The sequence below is a fragment of the Netta rufina genome, assembly GCF_964035555.1.
Source record: "Netta rufina genome assembly, chromosome: 1".
Lineage (NCBI taxonomy): Eukaryota > Metazoa > Chordata > Aves > Anseriformes > Anatidae > Netta > Netta rufina.
In genome coordinates this window covers 143,509,240-143,536,007 of record NC_140123.1, presented here as the reverse complement: position 1 = coordinate 143,536,007, position 26,768 = coordinate 143,509,240, and the positions used below count along the sequence as shown (strand labels likewise).

At 46.7% G+C, this 26,768-nt stretch overlaps 1 protein-coding gene across 6 annotated transcripts in view; it reads right to left on the bottom strand.

Moving 5' to 3' along the window:
- The window catches only part of WASHC1 (WASH complex subunit 1), a 37,118-nt gene that overhangs the window by 5,595 nt on the left and 4,755 nt on the right, over positions 1–26,768 (bottom strand). For all 6 annotated transcript variants that reach the window (XM_084306208.1, XM_084306212.1, XM_084306210.1 and 3 more), the window contains exons 3-5: positions 20,330–20,483; positions 1,694–1,805; positions 1,002–1,148 (exon numbers count right to left, since the gene is read on the bottom strand). In XM_084306208.1, the coding sequence (XP_084162334.1) occupies positions 1,002–1,148; positions 1,694–1,805; positions 20,330–20,483 (413 nt within the window). The remainder of the gene's footprint in view (positions 1–1,001; positions 1,149–1,693; positions 1,806–20,329; positions 20,484–26,768) is intronic.

Sequence of the window (26,768 nt, the reverse complement as noted above, 5' to 3'; positions counted from 1 at the left end):
TCCCAGACGGACTGCATTTCCCATGCTCCACTGGAAAACCCCATTTTCTGGCCTCCTGAGGGGCACCTGCAGCACTGGGACACAGCTCCCACCTTGAAGGCAGTGCCCAGCACCTCAGAAGCCCGAGGGGCTGAGCCAGCTCACCTCTAACCACGCCAGCTGCTATCTCGGCCACGTGCAAGGCAAGGGCATTGGGCTTACCATGAGGACACCACCTCTGCTGGTAGCTGCCGTTGCTTATTCTACCAGCCTAAAGCATCCTCTCAACAGCTGAGTTTTCATTTGCTTGGGGTGTGGAGAGGCCAAGGAAAGTTTCCCAGAAGGAAAACTTTTTTTTTTAATAAAACTGCAGAACCACACATAATTCTAACCAAACTGCTTTCGCCCCAGAGCACAAACCCTAAGTGCTCAGCACAGGCTGCCACCACTTACTCTCAAGCTGACACGAGGAGAGCTTGCCTTCCTGGTGGGGCTTGTGCTTGTGTGCGTGAGTGAAGTCAGCAAAGGCCACCGTGACTGCTCCCAGCAAAGAGGCCCTCATTAGAAGTGAAAACAGGCGGTGAGCCTCTGCTGAAAGCCCTGAATAATTGAGGAGGCTATAAATGCAAACATTAGACTTCCCTCTGTCACATTTCATTACTGCGAGGCGTGTCAGTCTCCTTGCTCGGCTGTGGCTAAGAAGGGGCTGTCCCCCCGTCCCCCTGGCTGCTGCTGGGGCCACGCTGAGCCCCGCTCTGCCAGCAGCTGCTTCTGAGTTGACCCAGATTGCTGGAGAGTTCCTCAGCAGCATTTCACACCAAACCCACCGCTTCTCAGACCTCCCCAGGTAGCCTCTCCCTGCCACTCGGCCCGCAGGCTAACCAGGAGCTCCCTTCCCAGCTGCAAACAGAGATCCTGCTCCCCTCCTACATCCTAAAGCCCCGGTCTGCTTCATCAAAGAGACCAATGGCCTCCCAGTTGCTTTACGTGTTCCTCTCAAGGCCTTTTCTCCTGTTCCTTACCTGCAGAGATTTCTCATCCAGCATTCGGTGCTTGCTCTGAATCTTGTGTCTTGGCCATTTCTGTTTAGCTGGGTCTTCTGCACCAGCAAAAATTGAGCTGTACTCCTGCAGCCGCTCCGGGGCAGGGTACTTGGCACTGGAAAATACCTGGGGGGAGACAAGGAGGAAATTAAAACTCCCAGCGATGAAGCAGTCCTGCACTACAGAAACACAGGGGGTGGATTAAGGCATGGCATCTGTGCTGCCAGCAGGAATGGACAGCTTTGGGGTCAACGGGCTCCTAGGGGCTACCTGTGCAGACCCCACCATGCATGAACCATCAATTCTGAAAGTGAAACTTAGCAGCAGGAGGTCACAGGTGGAAAGGCTTCCACTTGCGGGAAGGAAGGGGAATTGAACTGTAAAATTTAACCGCATTAAACGGAGGGCATGTGCCTTTTGATTTCTCAGGAAGTATTTGGGGCAACAACGTATCCAGACATCACGAGGCCAGGAACTGGGTGGTCTCTGGGTTTAGAGACTGCTAACTGGCCTTGTCAGGAAGAGGATTCTTAGCGCAGCTCCTGCTCAGAAGCAAGGCGTAGAGAGGTGGATGGGCAGCAGCAGAAGCTAAGCATCTGTTCTTCTGCAGAGCTTGCTTTGGGGTAAAGAGAGAAACAGAAGGAAGAAGGGAGGCCACGCAGCCTCACTACCTTAATAGCCTTCTTGCTGCCCTTTATCTTCTCAATCTTTGCCTGTGCGAGGGTGACTCTCTCACTGATGGCCTGAAGTTGTGCCCGGCTGGCCTCCACCCGCTGGGAGATCCTGAGGAGCAAGCACAGTGCTTAAGGGTCAGAATCCAAAGGCAGGGATTTTGTGGCAACAGCCAGTGCCCAGGCCGAGGGGGAGGATGTGAATCGCAGTGTCTGGGTTGTTTCCTAGGACAAAATAGTACTGGGAGAGAAGTGCTTCTCTCGGTCCAATGTGAAACTAAGTCAGGTCTGTGGCTCGCAGCACAACATTCGTCTGGCTGGTTGAGGCACAGCGCAGAAAATTGGAGAATTGCAGGACAGCAGCCTGCAGAAACACCTCATTGCAGAGCCTGCTAATAAGAAAGCCACAGCCAGTTATCGCCTGCCAACGTATTTTAAATAAAAATAGTTTCTTAAAAACGAAGAGGCATCACATGCCACCGCGCAGAGCTGAGAACTCACAAGGCTTATCCTGTCCTCTCCACCAGCCGTGTGGTGCGTGACTTCCTCCTTGCTGCTTTGCGATTCAGTGCCTGCATCAGTTAAGCAACATTAGGTCCTCATTTGGAGCAATGATGTCTGCTAACTCGTGTAACGTCTGCATGACTAGATCGGCATCCAAATGTTTTGGGAGCGGGGAGAAAAGCGCTCTGTGACAGCAGGGGACAGCATTGCTGGTTAGGTACCTCTGCGTTCACCACGTGGACACGTCCCTGTTCCCACAAAGCTTACAGCAGGCACCTTGCAGCCAGGAGTGTGACAAACCTCCAGCACTGTCACTACCACGCTGGAGGAACTGCTACACCAATTCAGCCAGAGGAGAGGAACTGGGACTGGGCAGCAGCAGCAGGTAACTATGGAGTCACCTGCCCAGCAGAGACTTTCCTTCCCCATGCGTAACTCGTACGTGTGCCCCAGCTTCAAGCTCAGAAGCTGACAGTTGTTCTGAAACTTCATCCCTTCAACAAAACCAGCAGGGAACGTTTTTATGGCTGTACAACCTAGCAGGAGACACAGCACTCCGCTTTGGTGCTGGTTTGCAGCAGTGAGTTCCATCGGCTCGTTCTGTGCCTGTGAAAATCAATCTCAAGCATTGTCCTTAAATTTCATCCGAAGTCCCCCTTTGCAATTATGTAGAGAACTCCATGCTTTTTTCACCCTGTCTGTGTAATTCCTTTTAGCAACAAAGTTGACATCAGCAGTGATCCACGATTCTCCTTTTCCAACTGTCCCAAACCTGTCTTTTCAAGTGCTTTCACTCGGTACAACGCCTTTTCCACTCCAGTACAGAAACAGACTCCACTAAAGGCCCCTTGCTGGCTGCAGCAAGTGAAAAAACTCCTCTAAGTACGAGCAGCCTGTTCTTGTACTGTTCTAAAAGACCTCTACTTCCATCTCTAACCAGCTCTAAGCGTTTCTGTTTGTTTATAACCATGCACCCCTCTTTTTGGGGGCACGAAAATGCTTCCTCGTGCATATGCCAGGAGAGCACACAGCCGGTTCCTACTTTATTCTTTTTCAAGAGGGAGATGAGCGAAACCAAACCTCACAAGGCTCTGCCTCTCCGTGTTATTCCCCACTTCTCCATTCTTTTATTTTAAATAGAGCCTAACAGCTTGTATTTTGTACCAACACCCAGAGCGAATCTGTTCATGGTGTCCTTCCCACACCCTCCCTGTCTCAGAGGAGGATGTCCACATCATTTATAACCTGGATGCTTCTCAGAGCAGTTTCTGTTGCTCCTTTTAGCACACATTTCCTAGCAGCTGGCTGCAGCAAATTTCCCGTGTCACAGGGTTGTCCCATTGCCTCGTTTTGTTCAAGCGTGAAGTGCCTCTGAAGGCCCTAAGCCTTCCCTAACTGGCCTTCCCAGCAAATTTTCCCACTTCACAGTTCACCTCTTTTGTAGATGTTTCATAATTGTATTGACCGCCTCTATTCCCCGCGCTGCTCCTGGGGCCACCTGCCTATTTTTACTTCCTTCAAAACTGAAAAAAAATAACAGGTCGTTTATTTCTGCTTTGCCTTTCTCCCTTAAATCAATGATGTAATTTTGCCTCTCACCTGCGAGCAGACATCTGTCCTAGAAGAAAGCAACACAGCCTTCCTGAAGCTCTAAATAAAAGCAAGGTTTCTACTGCCTTTCAGCCAGCACTCTGCTAATTCTCAGGCCAACAGTGCACACGTTTCTCTCCCAGACCGAAGCGTTAAGCAAATACTCGTGCTGAGGCCTGAAAACCTGTAAGCCTTCTCCCTCTTACTCCATGAACATGAGACAGCAACCTGGGAAGTGAGAACTGAAGGAGGATTTTGCTAGCTTGGGCTCAATCCTCAAAGCCCATAATGACATTTTCTAGGAAAGTCATTCCCAGAACTTTCTGTGCATTTTAATGCAGAGAAATGAGGAAATAGCTTGGTTAGTTTGTGCTTTAGAGAGGCTTACTGTTGTCCTCTTCCAGGGTTCAACCAGGCTGACGAGTCCCAGGTACCCTTAGCTTTCATGCTTAACCACGTCCACGTTTCCCATTCATCCTGTTGGATCCCTGGTGTGGCAGAGGAACGGTGCCACCCCTCCCTTTACATCCACAGCAGACACATCACCTGCTCCAAAACACTTCTGGGTACCGGGGTCCCTCCCGCAGTGCAGGAGGGCACCAGGAAGACAAGCACCTCTCAGCCCACAGTGCTGCACACCTCCTCCTCACGGAAGGTCTGCTGGGACCTCTCCTAAAAAGAAGGCATCTCTAAAACCAGGGCGTGACTGGCAAACGCTGCCCTAGCTGCAGCAGAAATGATGCATCCAGAAGGGAAAGGAGGAAGCTTCTCTACCTACAGCTTCACCTTTCCCTCCTAACCCCAAATAATCAAGGGATTACACTCACCCACTGAAAGGCAGCAGAAGACAGACTGATTGCTCCCAGCACGAGCTGGGGAAGTTGTCCAGTGCCAGCTCAGGCGTTTCAAACCATTACGGCTACTCCTTGTGCTTTGTCCTGGGATCTCCATGCTAAGATTTGCCAGTCTGAACCCGCTGACATCAGGAGATCTGCCAGAAGCTTTCACCTGAGGCAGTGCAGATGCAGGCATACAACACAGAAGCAACACCCACCGCTCTGCAGAAGGGATTTATTTGTTGCCGAGCACAGAAACTCAAAAATCAAATCAAAACAGTGATTCAACCCCCTCAATCCAAAAAATCCATCAAATGTACAGGCTCCTAAAAACACATAGCTTATGTATGTACAGTTCCAGTCGCATACATTAGTTATAAGGGACGATACATCATACAGGCACTGAAAAAAGATTTGGAAAAATCATGCTCAAGCATCCTCCAGCAACTTCAGTATTTCTCCTGCTGCGGAAAATGAGCTTACTTGCAGGAGCCGAATTGGTGTTTATAAAGAAAGGAAACCTGAAGGGTTGGAGGAGCCAAAACCCAAGGGCTTCCAGAGCAAAGTGCTTGAGGCAGGGCTGCAGCTGGACTTCAGCCTCTGTTTAGGAAGGACGGAGTGGCTGAGTGGTGTTTATTTGAAAAGTAGTGGCAAGATGAGCAGGAGTGTTAACAAAATGCTCCATTTGCTGCCCCTCTGCACTCAGGCAGCTGAGAATCCCACCAGCACCTGGACCTGCCCTGCGCCCACCCTATCAGTCACTGCTGTGTGATTTTGCTCTCGGTGCTCTTTTCTGCTTCACAAGCTCCTGTGGTTAGATTCAACGCGACTGGAGCAGCAAAGAAGCAGGAGGCGTAGAGCAGCAGCCCCCCTGCCTTGGGCAGCACGCGTGCTCTGGGACGAGCGAAAGGGGAGCCTGCAGAAGCACGGAGAATGCATCACCTGCCTTCAGAAGCCGGGCGCGGAGCCAAAGCAGCCTTCCCAGCCCAGTGCTGTTCTTTGGGGAAGTAATACATGCGGCAGATTAAATCTATCTAGTAGATTATCTCATAATCCATACAGACTTTTATTTTTGTCTATGCAGATATTAAAGCCAATCTTTCATCTGCTTTGATTCAAGCTTTCACATTCTCTGCCCCTCTCAAGTCTTTTTACACTCGAGCTCCCCTTCTTGCCCTCGATGTAGATCTCGTTGCTTCTTTCTCCTCAAGCCCTCCCCCTGCTGCCTTGTGCTCGACTCCACTTTAGAGGTGACTCCCTGAAAGCACCCCCAGTGGTTCTCAGGAAGACTTATCCCACCTCACCACTGCCCTTCCTGGCCCCGTATCTTCTGTCTCATCTGCAGCCGCAGAGCTGATCATTTCCGATTATCTCCTTATAACTTCTCTGATAATCCTCACATCCAGCAGCTACTGAAAGACCTCCCCAGCTGCATCTGTGTGTGCTTGGAGGGGAAAAACAATTTTTCTCTTACTCTCTCAGGAAAAGGACACGAAGCGTTAGGAATTTGGCATGCAGGACACTGGACTCTGCCTGTCAATTGCCAGCACTGGTAATAATCCCATCTTCCTATTAGTGTCTCCAAGCACTTCACAGTGCCACAAAAAATGTGATTTTTATCACCTATACTTTCTCGGGATCAGACAGCATCAGAAAAATGTTTAAAATCCGAGCAGGTTTGAAGGTAGGCTGACAGGTTATCAGAAAGGTGACTGAGCAAAGCAGCTTGAGGAAAAGACAGAATTCAGCTGGAGGGAAGCATCACAGCAGAAGCGGGGCCTGTGCTGTCCACGTTGAGTGCACGCATCACCCTGAAGTGACAGGGCTGACAAAACTTGGGAATTGGAAGAGAGAAGAGGTGAGTTCCACATCAAGGTGAACGAGAAAGACAAGGCAGCGGAGTCTGGGAGCAAACCTCTCTGGAATACCAAAGAACTTCAATTTCATGTCTGAAGTACAAAAGTAAGTGATCAACCAAGGAGAAAGAACATTACGGAGCAGAATGAGAAACTAAGTTGCACAGGAGGATAAGCAGCCCAAGTATTAAATGACTTTTCCCTTAAATGAGGGCTGTACACATCACAGCCAGACAGACTCCTGGTCTCCTCCCAGCCCCGAGCGATAGCAGGGAAATGCTTGGTGTTATTCTAAACTTCTAGGTATGTAGGGTAAATTTTTCTATAAACCCCTGGCTTTTTGCCTAAAATTCAAGCTTTTTTTTTTTTTCCTAACTAACAGTGATTTCATTAAATCCCTCCCTTACTGCAGGAGGTGTGAATTAGAAGGGCTGCTGTTTATGGTTCTTGCATTTCGTTACATCCCCAGACTCTAGAAGCAGCCTGGTGATGAGGCAGGGCAATGATGAAGGATATCAGTGCTGGCTGCCGCTCCTCCTTCCACACCACTGCAAAACCAGCACAATAGCACCAGAGATGTTTGAGGTAGCATCAGAGCCATAGGACAAGGTCCAGCAGGTTTCCAGAAGTGAGAGGAGAAGCAGGGAGGTGAGGAGAGACTACTGCTGCGATGAAAGCAGTCTTCTCAGGCTACAGGGCCCACTTCTTTCCTGGGACGCAGAGACATGTCATTACCCTACTCCATTTGTATGCTGCAGAGAATAATAAAATCTCAAACTTTTCCAACTCCTAATTTGCGTAAGAATCTTGCTGAAACAAGGCCGTGGGCTTTTATAGCTCCTCAGGCTGCTGAAGTGGTGGGGAAACATCAACGTTATCACCCCCAGGGCCCATAACTCAGGGCTTCGGTGCTCTGCCACTAGACCGAAACAGGCCTAGAGACTAGGCTAGAATTTCTGAGTGCGCCAGCGTGTGCTTCCCAAACTGCCTCACCACAGTGACCAGCGGTCACAAACGGGCTGTGAGAAGCCCGAGTTCCCCTCCCACCACCCCCACACAATGACTCTACCCAGCTGCTAGCGACGTCGCAGAATCGAGATGGAGAGAGCCGGAGGAAAGCTGCTGAGCCATTTACGGTTTACAGCGAGCTAGGGGAGCATTCAAAACCAGTTCACCTCCGAAGTCTGAGAGGCAAAAAGGAAAAACGCGTGCTTTTTACAAAAAGCCAAATACATTCAACCACTCAAAGAAAGATCAACTTGTTTGCTTTCTGCTCTTCTCTCTCCTTCATCTTTAAGCATTTTTTATAGTCTTATTTCATGTCTGAGTAAGTGCAATCAGAACCTGTCATCACACACCATCTCTGACAGAAAGAAATCCCAAGTGAGACAGCGCAATCAATGTTCCTTCCTCCATTATGGGCTTGGGTATTATACTAATTAATGTTTATCACACTTTGATTGCTCCTTAAGCATGATTTGCAGGTGTTTCAGCACCGCGCATCGCCCCACTCCTGCAATGCCTAACAGCTTTTCAGATTAGAGGCTGATCAAGGTTATCAGGTTATCCTCGGCGTGATCTGCTATGCACCGCTCCTCAGAGGTCATGTTCTCCCACAAAAATAATTTCATTTTGATTTTTAATCCCTTGCTTCACAAGGTGCTCCCACTACTTTGAATTAGGTTTATATAAAAATGGGAATGATTTGAATTTTGACCTATCACCACTGTACCCTCTTCCTCTGCAGCATTGTTCTCCCTCCTAGAAAAGCTTTTTTTTTTTTTTTTTAAAAAAAAAAAAAAAAAAAAAGAAAAAAGGTTACAAACAAGTTCTTCTTTAACCTTCCAGCCTTTATACTTGCCTCTCAGCACAGACTGATGTGGAAGTAAACAGCCTGTCCTTTCTTTCAAAGAATTGTATGCTAACCTGCAAGACTGTGTTTGCAAATAAATCACATAATTAGTTCTGTTAGTTTAACCACAGAGGCTACTTTTTGGTCGAACTTCTTCTCCAACATTTGGGAAGGATGGTCTAAAAGAAGGAACGGGGAAAAGAAAGATACTTCTGCCAGTACTGATGGAGTTTTAGAGGTGACTTGCTGAGTTCTCCCACAGGCACTGTGGAAGCAAATACTGAACAAGATTACGGGGCTGTTTCCCAGAACAGCCATGGCGAGTTCTGAGATGCCAGGCAGGAGATGCCTTATGCTGCAGTAACTGTTTTATTACCTGTACAGCCTGCACTCCTCCTTGCACATTCCTCATGAGTGGTCACTCACCAAAGCTCAATCTTTTGTAGTAATAGCCTCCAGTGTTTTGTTTCTTTGTGTAAATTGCTATCGACAGGGAAGTTGCTTCCTGTTTGGACAGAATTTTATGAGACTGTCAAAAGTAAAACACCAAATTTTGTTTCCACACAGCTTGAAGTTATGCATCATCTTGGGCAAATAGCTTGAGAAGGTGTTCTGGCACCTTGTAATCTTGAATTAATCAGCTGTGTACACAAACATTACGTTTCTCTTGCTCCTTTCTCTCACTAAAGCACCTTTCTTAGAGCAAAGATCTTCCTTTCTGTCCCCAGAGCAGAAAACGTGTATTGAACGGTTATGAACCGACCCCAACCCCCAGGCCCCGATCCCTTGTGCTGCCTGGGGTAGGAAGAAGTAGCAGCTCCCTATCGGTGTTAAACCACCACAGCAGAACCTACCAGGTAAGCTGAGCATCCACCTGTTGGTTGTGATGGAGGCTTTTTACACCAACACAGCAGTGCTCCTAGCCTGGTTATCTCCATTACCAACAGAAGCCCTCGTCCCCAGGAACAAGAATGCTGATGGAAACACAGCCACCTCCAGAGGAGAAACGATTCCTCGTGATAGCAATTCAAACCCTCCCCGTTCTCTGAGAAAAGCACTGCTTTCCTTCGCATTTAATCTAACATTATTAGAACTCCACAGCTTTTCAGCCAAAGATCTCAAAGCAATTTCTATGCGTTAATTAAGTCTCGGTGGCTTGTGACTCCGAGAGTGGAATCGTTTGTTCCCAGTGACAAAGGAAATGTGGGGAAATTCACAGTACAGTCCCCGCAGACCAGATTTCAGTTTGTCATTCGTTAATTTGAACAATATTTGCTTTAGCTCACAGGAATTAACACATATGTATTTCAGTAGCTGCTGAATTTTCAGCTTTGCTATAGCCAGTAAGCACTGATGCAACAGACTGGCCATTTTCTTCATCAACATTTCTTTTCTGGATCAAAACCAAACCCTGTTCCCACATTAAAGCCAATGCAGAAACCTTTACCTTCAAGCTTGCTTCTTAAGCTTCTCCCCACTTAGCAGGAGCTGATGGCAAGCACACCAAATTCTGCCTCCATGCCACAAGCCGAACACTTGGGTCTTCCTTTCAATAACAGATACTTAAAGCTTTCGAGCTTGTACTTGCCCAAGAGCATGATCAAGTGACTAATTAATAATCCTCCTCACCATCCTGTGAGGACCACTACTGATTCCCAAGATCCTTCCCAAATTTTCCCACCAAGAAAGCAAGCATTTCTTATGCTGTTGGGCTTTCTCAGCAACACTTACTAGCCCTTTGCTAGTTAAACCTCATTGCTAATTGCATCTTTTCCCTTTCTCACCCATGCTTCCAATTTGAAGTTCCTCTCACAACAGACCCCTCTCATTCAAAAAAGGGCCTCCTTCTCCTAAGGGAAAGATTTCTTTCCTCATTTTCTGTCAATGGAGCTTTTCATTTCACGGTATTTGCACTTGAGAAATAGGAGCTGTTTAGTGTTACTTCTTCATTTTCCTACAATCAATCGCATTCACACTCGAAGCTCAAAAGGTACCTTCTCTGATATGCCCATTAACAAGCTAATTTGAGTGCAAGTGCTTCTTCACCAAATGAGAGTAACTCTTCCTGACGTTATCCATCTGACACCCTTCCTGAGTGATTACAGCACTTTTACTTCTTAAAAAAAAATCTAGTTACTTTTCCAAAAAACAACTTTGGGCCCCAGGCAGAGTTTTTTTTTCTTCTCCAAACAGAATCAAAGAGCAGATACCTCTCTGCTCAGACTGACAGCTGCTCTGTCATTTCAAGGCAACAGCCTGTGACACAGCAGTGATCAGACAGCACCTTGAGAACAGTTCCAGATCCATGACTTCATTTGCCTCAGTGTCCTTTTAAACTCATTTCCCTAAGTGCTGACTTGCAAATAGTCAGCACGCAGGGAGATACTGGCTTCACAGCAACACCTGAACAAATTTGTACCGTATCCTTTACAAACCTCCCTCCCCACCACAAAACTGCCAGGACCAGAAATTCAGAAATTCCGATAGCCTGTTTGTGAAATCCTAACACAGTAAATATTCGCACAGCCCAATGCCTTTAGCAGCGGTTAATCCTCTCATCCCAGATAACAAAGTAAGCATGAAGCATAATGAAGGGCATGATTTTGGCTGTGGCTTGTTATTTATTTCTTTTCCTGAATTGTCCATATGCTAGAAAGAACAAAGAAAACCCTGCCTGGTGCCCAGCAGCCCAGCAGGAGTTGGGAGCTTTTCACCTTCCCTCTCTCAAAGTCACAAAGAAAAGTCTGGATTTGGTCTAGGACCAGTTCAGAACCAACAACATCCAAGATGCCACTTCCAAAAGTGCTGCTGTTGAAGCAAAACCAAAGAAACCCAGTCACTGGGCCGAAGTGATAGAGAGAACTGAGGTGGGGAGAACAAGCACGTTCTAGCTGGGTTTGGTGCCGAGTGACTGGCACATTAGACACATGTCATTGATAATCAGAGAGGCAATTATTGCTGCACTACCACAGAGCAGAAGTGCAACAGCTTTACCTTCTCTTCTACAAGGAATGTCCTGTCATGCCTCTTAGGCCCATCAAGCACATCATCTTATGCAGCTTTGATGGTACACCCAAAATTCCTACAAGTAAAATAAAGCCAGCTATTTCCATTTTAAAATGTGTATTAATTCAGAGTAAGTATCGTATTCTTGGATAAATTAAGCTCACTGAGCTCAGAAGACGCTGTATTACCCACACGGGGTTTCTCTTTAACACACTTGATGTCTGAATTCCTCATCCCCTCCTCTCCCTGATGGCACAGCATGGTAGATTCCCTCAATAAAGTGATTACCTGGAGGATTTAGGTGGAGGAAAAATAGGAAACCCTTCATTAGCATCTCCTGTCTGCAAAAGTGCTGGTCTGTCTTAACTGTCAGTTGCATTTACACCCAAACTCCAACCTACCCACTCTGATAAAGCCCAGTGACAGCACCACAGCTAGTCAAAAAGAAGGACCATGGAAAGCGAATTTAATCCGCCAGCCAAGTGTGAAGAACAGACCTTTGGCACTCCTGCTTCCTCCCCCAACTCCTTCCCCAGTGCACACGCTCCCATTTATAGAGGAGGGGTTCTGTAACACGCATTTCAAGGCTCTCAGTGTTATTTTCCAGACAGTTTCCTCCACGCTGGATCCCTGACGGAAGTCATGCCTGTAAAACAAAGTGACTTGCTTGCATCTCTTCCTCCAGGGCTGGCTGAGTAGACAAAACGCACCCATAGGAGGAGAAAATGACTCCAACACAGAGCGAGAGCAGAGGAGTCCAGCATCTGAAGGTGGTTCAGAAGGTAGAGCTATCGCTTTGTGTAAGAAAAGCAAAACATGACAGTTGTGTCAGGAAGAGCAGGAGGGGGCGAATTCAGCAATATTGCCACATCCACCTGCTAAGAAACAAGGGAACATTTGGTTTGCTGTAAGACACATACTGGTTTGTTGTTAAGATCTGCTTCGCTTTGGTTATTTCCAAAGGAGAGTAATAGTTACAGCCTCTTGGGGTGTGAGGGGAGGAAGGAATGCCTCTCTGCTTGGGGAAGTTCATCAGATCTTTCCCAAATCTCTGTTGATTAATAGCAACTTCTTGCCCTGGTAGTTTATACACTTATTGCTGGACAAATCACAGCCACAAGCTTTGCTGGGGCCACTCCTGGAAAAAGTTCTCAGTGCTCAAGAACTGTGGGAAGGTACCAGGGAAGCACACGTAGCACTCCCATGCTATTCGGCCATGAGCTCTTTCTGTCTCTCACAGGCATGGCTGGGATGTCAGCCCCAGTTCTGCTCTCTGGGCAGCCCTCAAGGCCCAGATACAGTCCAGACCCAAAATATTTTTCAGTCCCTCTCATCCCATTGGCCTACTGAGGTTTCAGCACCGTGGATCTTAGCAAAAACACAGTCAGAGACATGCTGTAGCACAACTCGTCCACTCCTTCCCCTCTAAAACTCATTTTCCTGCCACACCATCCCCTCATTCCCACTGACCTGCAATTTCCCTCCAACCCAGCTCTACTTTTAGGGCACCTCCTCACACTTAGGAACAGCACATACAAGTAATTCATATATTTGCACGTCTCAACTGGATGGAAACCCTGAAGCAACTCTGAGGAGATGAGCCTAGAAAAGGCATCAACAAGGCCACACAGCTCTGGCTTCAGAATTAACTGAAGGCAAACATGAAAATCTGGTCCCAATGTAAAGGCTTGCATTACTTACTGGAACAAGTCTTGAGCCAATAAACTTCTTGACTTCTTTCTCAAAAGGCTCTCAGTGTTCCTGCTACACAGAAAAGCCTTCTGCTTTAGGGTTCCGTGGGGGATTTTTTTCCTCACATACTTGAGAGCATCATGGACACAACATCACCATTATTATTTCTAGGTACGTTACTCTCATGCTCAAGGAGATTCAGATTTCCAGGCATTTAAAACCTCACTGCATTAATGAATCTGACAGTATTTCTGAAATCCATAAGTCTCCCGCAAGCACCACCGTGAATTCCTAGTGCTCAGACTCCAGGCTACCCTCATACCACCTGCTTAATCCAGAAACAGTTCAGTAAGCAAAAAGCTACATCCTGTCAGTAGCAGAGAGCTTCTCTTCAGCTTCCATTTCTTAAAGCAGCTAGGACAGGGGGAATTACACCTCTGCACTTTTTGTTACAGGATACTCCATAAAAGTTTAATCCTATTTACAGCAGTTGGGGTATATGAAGTGATCCATCCCTCAACTTAGCCACAGCTCTGTCCTTACACTGGCTGAGCTTTAAATAATATTGGGTGTAAGAAAGCATTGCTCATCAAGATAATCACTTCTCACCTTCACAAATGGGTTTAATGTTTGCTTCCCTTGCTCTTCCTGCCACAGACTTCATTTCCATAGATGGTTTTGAAATCGGCTTTATCTGTTTTGTAAGATGCCCTTTGAATAATAAACAATGGTAGCTACCACATGTGGCATCTCCCGTGTTAAAATCGCATCTCCTAAGAAAGTTTAGAAAGATTGTGCTGAGTCATAAGCAATCTACAGATGGTGGTAAATCCATTTTAGCCTACAGATACCTAAAAATTTGTTAAAATAAAAAGCAAATGAAATTAAGTCAGAAAGCCAGTATGATCTGCATGGGATTAGACTGAATATTCTTCTGATTAATCATTTTCTTCAAGATGCAGTTTTGCTGTGTGAACAGAACCCTCAGAGCAAGAAGTTCCCATGTTATCAAGTACTTTTTTATTTTAATTTTAATGTGTGTGAAGATTATCACAAACTTCTGGGACACCGCTTTTCAGGAAATCTGTCTCCTACAGTTGTAGGCAAAAACATCCCTTTTATAAATGATTAGCATTGTCCTAATTAACCCTACAGAAGCTCAGGTGGTATCTCTCCATGCTCATGCCTGAACAAAGAAAATAAACCAAACAACACCAAATCAAAGCTCTGCTTTAGACTACTAAAAGAGGAACCTTGCCTGCCCCCCATTTTCCTTCTGTGTTGCTCCTTCACCCTTTCAGGAGAAGAAATCCTAGTTCTGAGTAGGAAAGATCTGACCTGCCCACAGTCAGAAAAAACACGAGTTGTCAAGAGAGGAAGGAACAGATTCAGGCCTCAGAATGAGCAAGCCACAATCATACATATCCTGCCTGGTATTTTTACAGCTACCGAGTTACACTTCTGTAGTTAGCTGTACCTTACACTTCTTTCTGCTTTTGAATCTCCCACATGCTTTCTCAGGGAGTCTGTCTTGTCCTGTCTTTAAGGATCAGAGAGCGAATTAGCTCATCAGAACTTGAAAACTGCTGCTCATAAATGAGTTTTCTGCAACGAGGCACACAGTACAAACAAGAGACCATCCTGTCAGGGTTAAAAAAAAAAAAAAAGGCAAAATAACAAACCATATGTACCAAAGTTACTTAAGCTTCTCTTTACTGTTTGCCTTTTGTACTGCACATGCCATCTGTTTTGATCAAATTATTTTACATTTCCATTAGACATTCTACTACCATGAAGGGCCGTGTAAGCACAGACAGAACCCTCTCAGGAGCTCCATTAAGGCTGAAATTACTGCCTGCCTCCTTATTCTAAGCAGCCTTGACACAAATTCCAGAAATGGGAGAACACTTCTCCTCCAACTTTTGCATTTTGCTTTAGTTTACTTTAAAACAAAGAAACAAACAAACAAAAAAAACAACAAACTACTTACAGGCAATTGATATATTGGCAGTTTGGCATGACTGCACCTAACCCACTCATTTTCTTTCCTGTGACTGAGGATACAGCTGAGGCACATTTCTTTCTGTGCTCCTGGATAGCCACTTCAGCAGCCTGGATGCCCCATTCCATCATTTTATTTTCAGTTGGAGAATCAAGCATTAAGCACCCCTCTTCCCCCAAAGAATGTTTTCTGTAGCTAATGCAAAGTCATCTCGTGCTTTGAGAAACATTTTGCATTAATGCCAATGCTAAGTCTCTCAGTTATTCATTAAAATGTACCTCTATTTGCAGACTTGCTATTAAGTGCAACAAGCTTAAGTCTGCTTAGAGGAAGATACTGCGGGTGAAGCACTTCAATCATCCCTTTAAATTACTCATTTTAAACTATGCTGAAGGCCTCGTTAGCATAAAGAAGGCTACAGCTCTCTTATCAAGTTCAAGCCTGCCTTTCAATCTCTTAAGGCAGAACAGATTGATCATCCTCCTTTGGGGGAATAGGATTCAAAGATAAACAGCCTGCCAGCGATAGGAACTGTTGTGGAAGGGCTGATGTTAGTAGACTTAGAGCAGGGGCTTAAGTAACCATCACTACATTTCAATGACAATGCCCTAAAAAGCATCTTGCAGAGTCAAATTCAGCATTCTGTTCTTCAAAAAGACGCCTTTCATCTCCGAGAGTCCCAAAGACACAGATTTTCAGCGCTTTCCGAAATGAGCAAAAATCCTGTCTTGCTAATTCTCCATCACGTTTCTTTCATTTTTATGGCATAATCTGCTAATGACTTCCCACCAGTCAGTCTCCTCTTTCCTCCTAGTCCAGTTTCGTTTCGAGTTGACAGCTGTAACTGTGCTCCCCACCCCGCTCTCCATGGAGTTGTCAAGGCTGGGTCTCAGACCCCACAAGATTTTAAACTTAGGGACTTTAGCAGCATCTGGAAAGAGCTGTAATCTGGACTCCTGCAGAACATTCTCTATGCCTCCACTCCTCGAGCGTGTGAGAGGATTGCTACTGCCAGCTGCCACCAGGCATGCTGACCTTACCCCCGTGCACCAACTCAAAGTTTTCCCAATAGTTTTGGCAGCTCTCTCAAGCTCCACCTTTACACGCTTTCAAATTCAGCTTCTAGAGGACCACAAGAGCTAAAACTAGTGGAGTTTCTTATGAAGAGTATGCTACCTTTACAAAAATCCACATTACTTGGATACACCTCTACAATAATAATCAACACCTGCAGGCAGAAAATTCCTCCCTCTGTCTCCCTCACACTTTTTATCTCAATATCTGCAGGCCGTCCACCCACTTCTTTACATTACCACTCCTGCTTAACCTTCCTAGCAATGAATGCCTGCTCCTACAGCCCCTCTCAAGAGAGCTATCTGAAACTAAGCAAGACCTAGTATACTCTTCCAAACGGCCTCTTGGACAAGGCCAAAGTACGACGAGGTGACACGTTGCTTAACAAGAGTCCTGTCACTCAAAGTAACTGGAGAAAAAATGATTCTTTGCCTTACAGCCAGTCTCCTGGTGGAAACTGATCTGAATGGAGGCCTATTGCAACGGAGCCTGCTTGGCATGTCTCCTGCTTGTAAGATCAAACCCTTACAGCCAGCAGAGCAACAAATTCAGTGCAGTGTCCAAGCCAAGATGCATCCCAGAGCCACGGTGTGCTGCAAAGGACAATACAGTTCATAGTGAACCTCTTCTTTGCAAGTTTATACAATTGCTTTACTAATACATTTCAAATACTCTTACACCAAACGCATTCTTACAAAGATATTCAGTCATCAATTTCCACTGCTGATGCCCTGAATTAATCACAACAAGTTTAAAAGAAGTGGGGGGACACCCAAACGTACCTCATGATTGACGCTTTGTCTGCATTTTCAATGTCAGGCCAGGCTGACATGCAACCGCTGTCAACGCTCTGTGCAGGGCACAGATCTCACGGAGCACTCCCTATTTGCATCTCAGCCCTGTTCCTGTCCCAGACATCTGCTAAGGCTCTGTTGCCCATGAGAAATTCCATCTACTGGACAATTTGTGGTTTGGTTATAGGCAAAGGAGACCATGACCTTGATAACAACATTCAACCCCAAGTATTCATCTTCTTGCTGCTGCTAGCACACCAAATGAGATAACTCGGACAGGCAATTTTCCACAGATCTGTTATACAAAAGTATCCAGTCCCAATAATGAGCCGACATGTTACAGGTTACCACCAGCAACAAAAACCTCTTCAGAAATTGAGAAATGCTGAAGGGCAGGCCTAGCTAACCAAGGGGCCACCTCAGAAAACCTAAACCCATCACATATTGTAAGGTACTTATCGCAACAACATCTCTGGAAAAAAAAATCCAGAGCACACGGTTTTGACACATGCTCTCACCCAGAAAATGCTGGTAATGAAGAAACAAATGGATGAGACACCGCTGGCTAATTGAGCGTTTAAACTGGTCATCCTGCCTACCGCAGCCTGTGTCAAAAGCCCTCCTTGGATGTCCGAGAGGGAAACTCATACAGATATGTCAGATTGGCTCTGTTAGAATATTTGTGTTTTAAGCAGTAACGACATGTATTAAAATCTCAATAGCTGCAGGTGATGAATCTGGTCTTTAGTGCAGCTTCCCGACATGAATTCCGTTAACATACACGAGGTTGGAGCTTCCATCCCTCCAAATCGCAGCCCTAGGAAGCACACACAGCCTCCTGATCTCCTCACATACTGCTACCAGCACCAAGAGGGCCCCTACGAGGAGCAGACTGTTAGCAGTCCATGTCTTCTCTCACTACCTGTACCACTCAGAAACCAAGAGCTTGCTTAGGTCAGGGCTTTCCCTCTGCACACGGGGTGCCCTGCTGCATGGGTCCCTGCTCCCATGGGTTAGGGGTACGACAGAGGGATGCAGAGCTCGCTCTTAGCAACTCCAGACCACAACCTAGGTGCACCTCTAGCAAGGTACAGAGGAGGTTTAACTGCTATGGGGTCTAGATCTGTTCTCTGAGGCTCTTTCAGTGGGTCTCCTCTGGGTCTCAGCCACAGTTTACCTGTTTTATTTATTTATTATTATTTTTTTATTTTTATTATTTTCTTCTGCACATCCCCTCAGTCTCTACAAAACAATGAACTCTCCCAAGTGCCCCATTCACCATACATGTAACTTGCCACAGCTAAGCCCAGGTAATATTATTTCTATAACCGTAAGAACGCCACAGTTGCCCTCAACTGGTTTCCAAATACACAGAATAAAAGCTCCCCTCCCTTGCACAATGGATGGACAGTTTCATGTTTAAGAACTCATGCTCAATTGTCATGTCAGCAACAACTCAAAGCAGAAGCCTTCATCACCTAGCATAGAAAAAAGGTTTCTGGAAACATTCCTCTTTCCTCAGAGCATAAGGGAGACTCTTTCACGCCACCTTCCCCAAATTACAAACTGGCTTGCCACTCTCAAAAGCACAGCACCGAGCTGATAGTTCCTACAAAACAACCGCAGAACACCCGCATCTTTGTAGTCCTGAGGTAATGAGCCTGACACACTCGGCTGAGTCTGCCATCAGGAACAAGTTTCCTCTCTGTCAACACTGCAAGAACTGCTCGGCAGGTCGGAACGGTCGGCTTCCCCAGATAAGGCAGCTCCTTCCTGGAAATGGGAGGCAGAGCTGCCTTATCTCAGGAAAGGGAAGAAAAAAGGTCACTCTTCACTAAGTGGCAAAGTTCTCACCTTGAGAGCTCCGCACCTTGATTGGCACAAAAAACTGAGGTCACGGAACTTTTAATCAGACGCCTGCATAATTACTAAATCGTTATTAATTATATCAGAGAGGCAAGACCTCGGAGGAAAGGCAAAGCAAACAAAGAACCCAATGAAGCCTCCTCTGTTGTTGGAAAAAATTGGTAATTAAAAGTCATGAGTGCACCGAAGAGCGAGGGAACAGCATCACAGTCACTGTTCAGGACTCAGAAGTGACTTGCATACAAAACAGCAGGCTTGCCTCCCTGGGGAAATTACAGAGGACTGCATTGCAAAGCAGAGAGTACAAGAAAAGGGGGTGGGATGGAGAAAGAACCACTCCAGCTTTATCAGTAGCTTGCTGTGCCCCACAGAGAGCGACAGCACTGCCAGGCCGTCCCAAGTTCAAGAGGGGCCTTCCCCGTGTTTCTGGAAGCTCTGGAAAGACTTTTCCCATCCTTATACCACGAGGAGCTCCCATACTGAGAAGCACACAAAAGAATGAGGCCTTGTGTTCAACTCAGTCCAGTCTGCACGTGGCCCTTGTCCAGGAGCCCTTCAGCCCTTGTACAAACAAAGATCACTCGGATGAAAAGCCTTTATTTACCTCAATGACCTGGTCTCTGCTTTCACGATTACTCTTTCCCTCGAGGCTGTCTTTCAAACGATTGCTATCAAAAATTGAAGAACTTCAATCTGCCCTTAAAAAAAAAAAATCAAAAGAAGAAAAAACATTGTGGCCCTGCTCACGCCACAATAAATCATACTAGGCAGTCGAGATCCCTACTGAAACCAAAGCAAGCACTTTCACTTATCAGTCTACGAGAAGATAAATGGTGAGCTCCTTTTCTATACCAATGATCTGACATGCTGTCTCAGGGCACTGAGACATCAGGAATGGTTTCAGATGAAAAAGGTACTGCCTTAACTACCATTTGCAAGAAAACACAAGAGTCTCTCTGACCTGCTGTGTAGGTAGTCCTATACATCTAATCCTAACAACAACTGCATGCAGGAAGTGGCAGGCCTGGGTTGAATCCCTCAAGAGATCAGTTTAGGTAATTATGAGACCATGCTGAGAACAGGCACTCTCATGCACTCTCTCCTCCCCAAATACAAAAACAGAAGCACAAAACAGGAGAAGCCCAAAGAGAGCAGTTTACAAGTCCAGAGATCAGACCAGGGATATTTTGTACTCCACTGCTCCAAGTACTAGGACTTGAAAAGACAGATATTCAAGCTCCTCTAAATAGAAGTCTGCCATTTAAAACACGAGCAAGACGGAATCAAAGATAAGCCTAGAAGCAGCAATGTAATTTATGGGAATCTGCAACTGAACTAAAATCTACCAACAATTTCTAAACAGCAGCCATTTGATTGTGCTCAACTTTGAAGGCACCTGAACCATGGAAACCTTTATTGAAGTGCATCTGGTTCTTCTTTACCCCTTTTCTGAAATTCCACTGCTTGCCAGCGCAATGCCCTTTTACTGCATCAGCCTTGTCATGGGAATCCACTTTCAACTGCTGAATGCTGGGCCCCAAACCCCGGAGTGAAAGAACTGTACCTGTTGAAAATATCTCCCGACACCTTCTGCAGGTACTGAAGCGCATCGGCCACCTGCTGAACAGCCTCCTCCCTGCGCAGGTCCGGCTGGATCAGGGGCACGGAGTAGGTCTGTCCTTCCAGGTAGTGCTTCTGGGCTACCGCAGTCATCGTGCCTACAGGAAAGAGCAGAAAGGTCACTGCAGCACATACACTTCCATTTTTTATCACAGCCTGTACTCAGGGACTTCATCCTCTGCTCCCCGAACTCTTTTAGGAAAGTGCTTACAAGCAAATTGCTGAGCTGAAGAGGAAAGCCCACAGTAAGGTTGACATACCAGGTTTTTATTTTTTATTTTTTAGACATCTAACGCAGCTACAGTAGAAGTGGGAGTCTTTTGCTTGCCTGAATGGATCTTGGGAGCCACAGCTTTATTTTTAGTGTGATAATTAACAAATCTCTGCTCGGTATTATGCTGAAAACAAAGGCCACGCTGCGGAGCAAAGTCAATTCAGGCCGGTGATGGGATTCATCACAAATAGCCCTGTCTGCTCCTTCCATCCTCGCCCTTGCGATGGATATGTTTCAGGTCATTCAACCCCATTAGCAAAATGCAGTATTTCATTTTACACTTCTGCTCCAAGAAACACAACCGCTGCTCCCTTCCAAGAACAGCAGCGAAAAGAATTACAGGGCATGCATGTGTACACACGCCCTTGCTCCAAGTAGGTTAATGAGACTTCTTCCACGCCGAGGCTCCCAGGAGCAGCTCATTGCTCCTGGTGACCGCCTTGTTCTTTTGTAACCACCTTCAAAGAAGCCTCCTCATTTCAGGAGCCTTTCACACAGAAAAACTAAGCAGGCATTGAAATCTTTCCGTCGCCTTCAACACACACACCAGAGCAGTACGTGCGCTCCCTGATGTGGCTGGGCCGAGAGCACTGCTCCACGAGGCGTCAGGAACAGGCTGTGTCATCCTCACGTTTCCATCCTCACGGCTTTGCTTATACCTCCCTCAGTTGTGGCCCCCGAGCCTGCCTCCCATGCTCTTTCACAAAAATAACAAGTTCCCAGGACACAGAGGAGGGCATAGGAAAGAAGCGTGTTTCTCTGAGCACATTAGAAAGCGCAAGCTCACAAAAACACACGTTTGGACAGCCTGATCTAAAGGGTAGAGCGCCCATACGTTCTTCTGACTGAAGCTTTGCCATCAGACCGACATGAACCCTTTCAAAGTTGTTTTCTTTGCGTGTCTTGCTCACTCAGACTGTTAAAAAAGCCACCGTCTACAGCTGCTCATTATGGGGTTTCATCACGCAGGGTGCTGTACATCAGCACGGGAAAATACTCGTTAAGCTGAATACAAACAAAGCAAAGCAAGAGCAAGAAGTAAAGTAGGAGAAATGGGCAGATCTGTCTCATGGTGCAAAATATTCCCCCTTGTGGCACTGGAGGTTCACAGGCACTAGTCCCGGGCACAGTGCGGCGTGCAGACAGACCGATAATGACAGAGGAAGCCTTCCCCCTTCCAAGGGAGGGCATGGAGAGCAGGCTAGGAAACACAAACACGAGCTATTCTGGAGGAATTCACAAAACAAGAGCCTGAAGAGAGAGTTAGAGCACAACCCAGCAGTTTAACAGGTGAGAATTACAGGGGTCTTCGCACATTCCTTCATTTCCCTGTCACAAAAGGAACAGCCATCAGGTTAGACTTGCCTGCAGCCATCCCCGCGCAGTTATGCGGCACCGTTCACCCTCTGGCTTTGTCCTTTCTGATCCTACCACAGCAGATGAGGAAAGACCACCTGTAAATGCGGTGTGGGTCACTTCTGTTTGTTTCTCATTACAAAAGAATCATCCGAAGGGGAAAAGAACGAGGCAGGCTAGGAGCCTTCCCACAGATAACGTTTGCAGAATGAAGCCCAGCCAGCCAAAGCCCTGGTGCTGCTGCAGGAAGCCCAAACCCATTCTGCTTCCCTTCACGCATCACAGGCTCTGAATCCATACTCTTTAGCAGCAATGTTTGCACGCTGATTAGACTTCTGACTGCGCCTATTCAGCAGACGGGAAATTATTATTTTGATTTGCAAAGCATACAAGTTAATCTGAGAAGGGGGACAGCTAATTCCGCGCGATGGCATTTTTTGATCTGCTGACCAGAACCAAGCCCGAATCCTTTCGCTTTCAAATCTGTTCTGGGACTGCCCAAGTGGAACAAAGAGGCAGGCTAAATCAGCGAGCGTGCAGTTACAAGGTACTTTGGCTTGGGCAGCAAAACGAGGCTGTGATCCGTTCTGTCACCGGCCACAACGCACCGACACTGCTGATTTTGGGGATGCCTGTTATAAACGCAGATCGGATCCATGCCCCAGCTTCCTGCAGCTGGATAAACTGCTCTAACTGCCCTGTGGCCAGGCTGGGTGGGAAGCAGGAGTAAGAAGGGGACTTCTTGAACTTCCTCGACTAGCAGAAGCGTGGCATCCTGCCGCACAGGATGACAAGGGCAAGCTTTTCACCCCTGGGGCCAGATGAGGTTACCCAGCCCAGTATCATTGCCCAGATTCTCACCAATCTTTGGTCCTCCAGTGACTGCTCTGAAGCCAAGCTCCTCAGAAGCAGCACTCCCCCGGCCCCTACCGAGCCGTTTCTCTCCCAGCACTCAGAAGCCACAGACTGTTCTTCAGGCCCCAGCGCTCCCTTGCAGAGAAACAAACACGCTCAAGTGGGGCAAAGCAGGAAAAACCCAGGGTGTTCCTGTCACACTTTGGCTGTCGGTAAACTTCAGCTTCACAGGCTCTCAGCACAGCCTCTCACATGAGCTCCAGATTCTCACCTTTCCTAAAAAAAAAACAACACGCTGGAGAGATGTGGCAGACTCTGTGGGAACTGCTGTCAGATCCAAGAGACTACTCTTTCTGTGCAGGGTAACAAATTAAGAGATTTAAAGCAAGAAAAAGCAAAACCAGCAACAGCCTACTAAATGAGAGGGCAAAAGCCTGTGGTACAGATGTTATTTATTGCTGTTTGCAATCAAACCAAGCGGGGAGGCAAGCCAGTTTTACAAGCACGGGGAGTAAAGGACTGACCGTGTGCTTTGAATGAAAGTGGGATCGCTTCCTCCAACAGAAGGAACTTGCAGGAACAAGGAAGGATTTAAGGGGAAAGATTCAAAGCATTACCAGCCGAAGTCAGGAAGGAAAGCAAAGGCCGGGTGTCACTCAGCAAGACTGACTTCCTTTATCTCAGCCTTCAGCGCAGGGAGAAGGAAGCAGCCAATTTCCTCGCTCCGTTATCAGAATTAGGGGTTACATAAAAACAAAGTGCTGTAGGTTAGAAATAGCTCAACTGCCCACCCTGCCCAACGGGTAAGCCAAGCCTTCGCTTAACACACACATTGTATCTTACACCTGGAAGCATCTCCTAAAGCTGGTTTCAGTATCACTCCAGAATCTCAAAGAGGGAGCTAGCCTGTGTTATCAGAAAGCCCTGCATCCTGGATTTAGGAAGGCAGAACAACATGAAACGCTGATGCTGTAGTCAGAAACGGGCACATAAAACCCCAAAGTGAGCACGATTCAGAAAAGCAGATGTCAGATCACCCAGGAGATTTAATCGTTAGTGCTACGACCACCTGTGGGTCACACAAAGCACAACAAACAGCAAGAAGGCACTTTTTTTTTTTTCTGTGATCAAAGAGGCTCTGGAGAAGAGCTGCAGTATCTTGGGGCACCAGCCACTTCTCATTCAATTATTTTTCCGACGTCAAGTTTCATGATCAAGACAAATGTGTTCTGGTGTTATATAATAACCTCATTTGCCTTATTAAGTTGCAAAGGAAGAGAAAGAGGTTGTTTTCTCACTGCACCATCTGCTTACGTGCTCCCGATTTGGAAGTTCTGACTGGAGCTCAGGATTGCTCACATTTGCACTTCTGCCTGAAGCTGTCCGTGCCTTTAACCTCAAGGAAGCCGGGATAAAGCTTGTCAGGGCTGCTCCATCCTCTGTGCTCAAGGCTGGTCTCTCCTTCCTGCTTCCAACGTTCACACCAGCAAAGGGAAACACAACATCATCCTCCCACAGACTGCCTCACCTCCCCAAGAAAACCGACACCAGGACAGGGAAGGGCTGAGCACTCCAGGTTTTCCAGCTGTCAGCAACCAGTCATTCTGTTCAGCCACCACAGCCACATCTAATACTCCAATGGCACACAGATTTGCTTCTCTGAAGCCAGGGAAGGAAGCATCCAATTTAAACAGAGAAACACCCCCCCTGCTTTGCTAACCCCTTGCATTACTTCCCCCTGGACCCAAGAATAAAACTCCGTACGTTGTGGCAAAGCCCAAGGTAACTTGTTACAGAGCAAACAGAGCCTCTAAAAGAAAGAAAACTCCTCCAAGTTCTTCAGAAAGTAATGCACTGTGGAGGACCGCTCTCTGAGATGATTATCTGCAAACAAAAAAGCCTCACAACCTTATAAAAGCTTAATTTTTCAAGGGAATATAAACAGAGGCAGGTATTAATAATTGGGCTCTCCTCAACACTGGCAGAGACTGTAAGGCTACATACAAGCACTTCGCAGATGCATACTTAACAGTGAAAATAAAGGGAAAATAAAAGCAAGCCACCAACAATACTTGCTTCCTTAACGTGCTCCGAGAGGTCAGGGGAAGAATAGCGCTTAAATACTCTGGAAAAAGAAACTAAAAAAATCAGTGTGTGTTCTTCAAAGATGCGAGAGCAGTTTCGGCAATTACTGTGCTGCTGCTTCTGTCACTGCACTGCAACGGCGGCACGAACCGACAGCCTTTAATTCCCGCGTGCAGTAGCAGCTCCGAGAAGAACTGAGAGGCTCTCTCCAGCCCTATGCCTCTCTTTTGTAGGGCGCTAATAAAAGATCAATGACCGCCTGCAAGGACCCGGCGACCAGCAGCACGCAGTGAAACACATCGGCACACCTCCACCGCGTGCTGCTGCACCACCACCGGGATGGCTCCAGGCTGGGAACAACCCAGAGTTTATTTGTGACTTGTCTACGATTAAACACCCAAAAGATGGAATAGAGACGTGCGCTGGGCAGAGCTTAGCACAATCACTGTCTCCTTTGGCAGAGGAAAGCCATGCCTGTGACTTGGTTCAGGGGGATTCTTACCTTCACCTGCTCTAACGCTGCGCACATCAGCTCATGGCTCTCAATACCCCACGCAGATTTCAGTGCTCACAAAGCTTTCAGCAGCTACAGCGGCTGCTGCATGGCTCATCACGAACTTCTACCACTGATCTCTTCCTTTGTGGCAGACTGAAGTACTGCAGCGTACTTCCAACACTACCTCACCCTCATTTTCTACTTGCTCTACAGGCTTCCCAGAGAATTTCAAATCATGAGCAAGTCTGCTGGTATATTCAAGCTATACCTTGGCTGTAACAGAAGCTTGCCTAGAGTATGCCCTAAAAAAAATTAACATGTCATTGTTATATGACAAAAAACGTGTCATTGCATCTGCTCCTCCAGAGCATATGGACAGAATGAGATGTGTGCACTGCACTCACAGACACAAACACACAACTGAAATAAAAGCTGCAAGTTGCCTACACTCTGGTGTAAGTGCAGCACAAGAGCCTAGGTGCAAGCCCTCTTTTACTGAGCAGCAAGTGACCATTCTGCCCTGTGGTGGCATTAACTGCAGGACTTGAAATCTGGTCCTCCAGCACAGCGGAGGGCAGATGACTGAGTGCTCCTGGCTAGGAGAGCAGGAGGTACTTCCAGGAGTGAGGTGAGAGCTTCACCACAGTCCCTGTGGTAAGTCAACATTACTTATTTTTCATTTTTTTTTGGGGGGGGGGGGGGGAAGGTTTGGAACAGCAGGGTAGGGAGGAGGAGAGAAGCACTTTGTTAAGTTAAAAGGATGAAAAGTCTATTTATATTTTTTAATTAAACATGTTCTACAGTGTTATTAAGCAGCAATCAAAGATGCAGATGGTACTGATTTGATTGGTGAGAGGTGCACTGTGCTGAATATTAAGGAACTCTGCCCCTAAAAATAGGTCTAATCACCAGCTGAAGGCTGGAAGGCTGTGATGAAAGAAAGCATTAATAAGCCCGTAATTAGGCCCCGTAGCAGGCTGTACTCCACCAGGGCGCTCATGTTACTAGACATCTCTCATAGTAGCATCCTCAAACTCCACTGCAGACACGACTGTTTTGGCTCTCAGGACCTCCAGTAGCTATTTTAGACAAAGCCATAAAGAGTGGGGTTTCTCCATCTTTGCAGGGCTTGGTTCCCATTAGGATTTTACTTCCCAGTGCCATTTCTGGAGCAAGAGAGCTCTCAGTTCCAGCTGTGCCCACCCTGCTCGCTCTCCATCAGTGAATTAAAGTGGCCAGCCAGAGATCCCCAGCCACAAAGACTGCCAAGTGGTGCTAGAAACTGAGAAGCTTTAGAAGATCTCAGTCTCCCTCCCA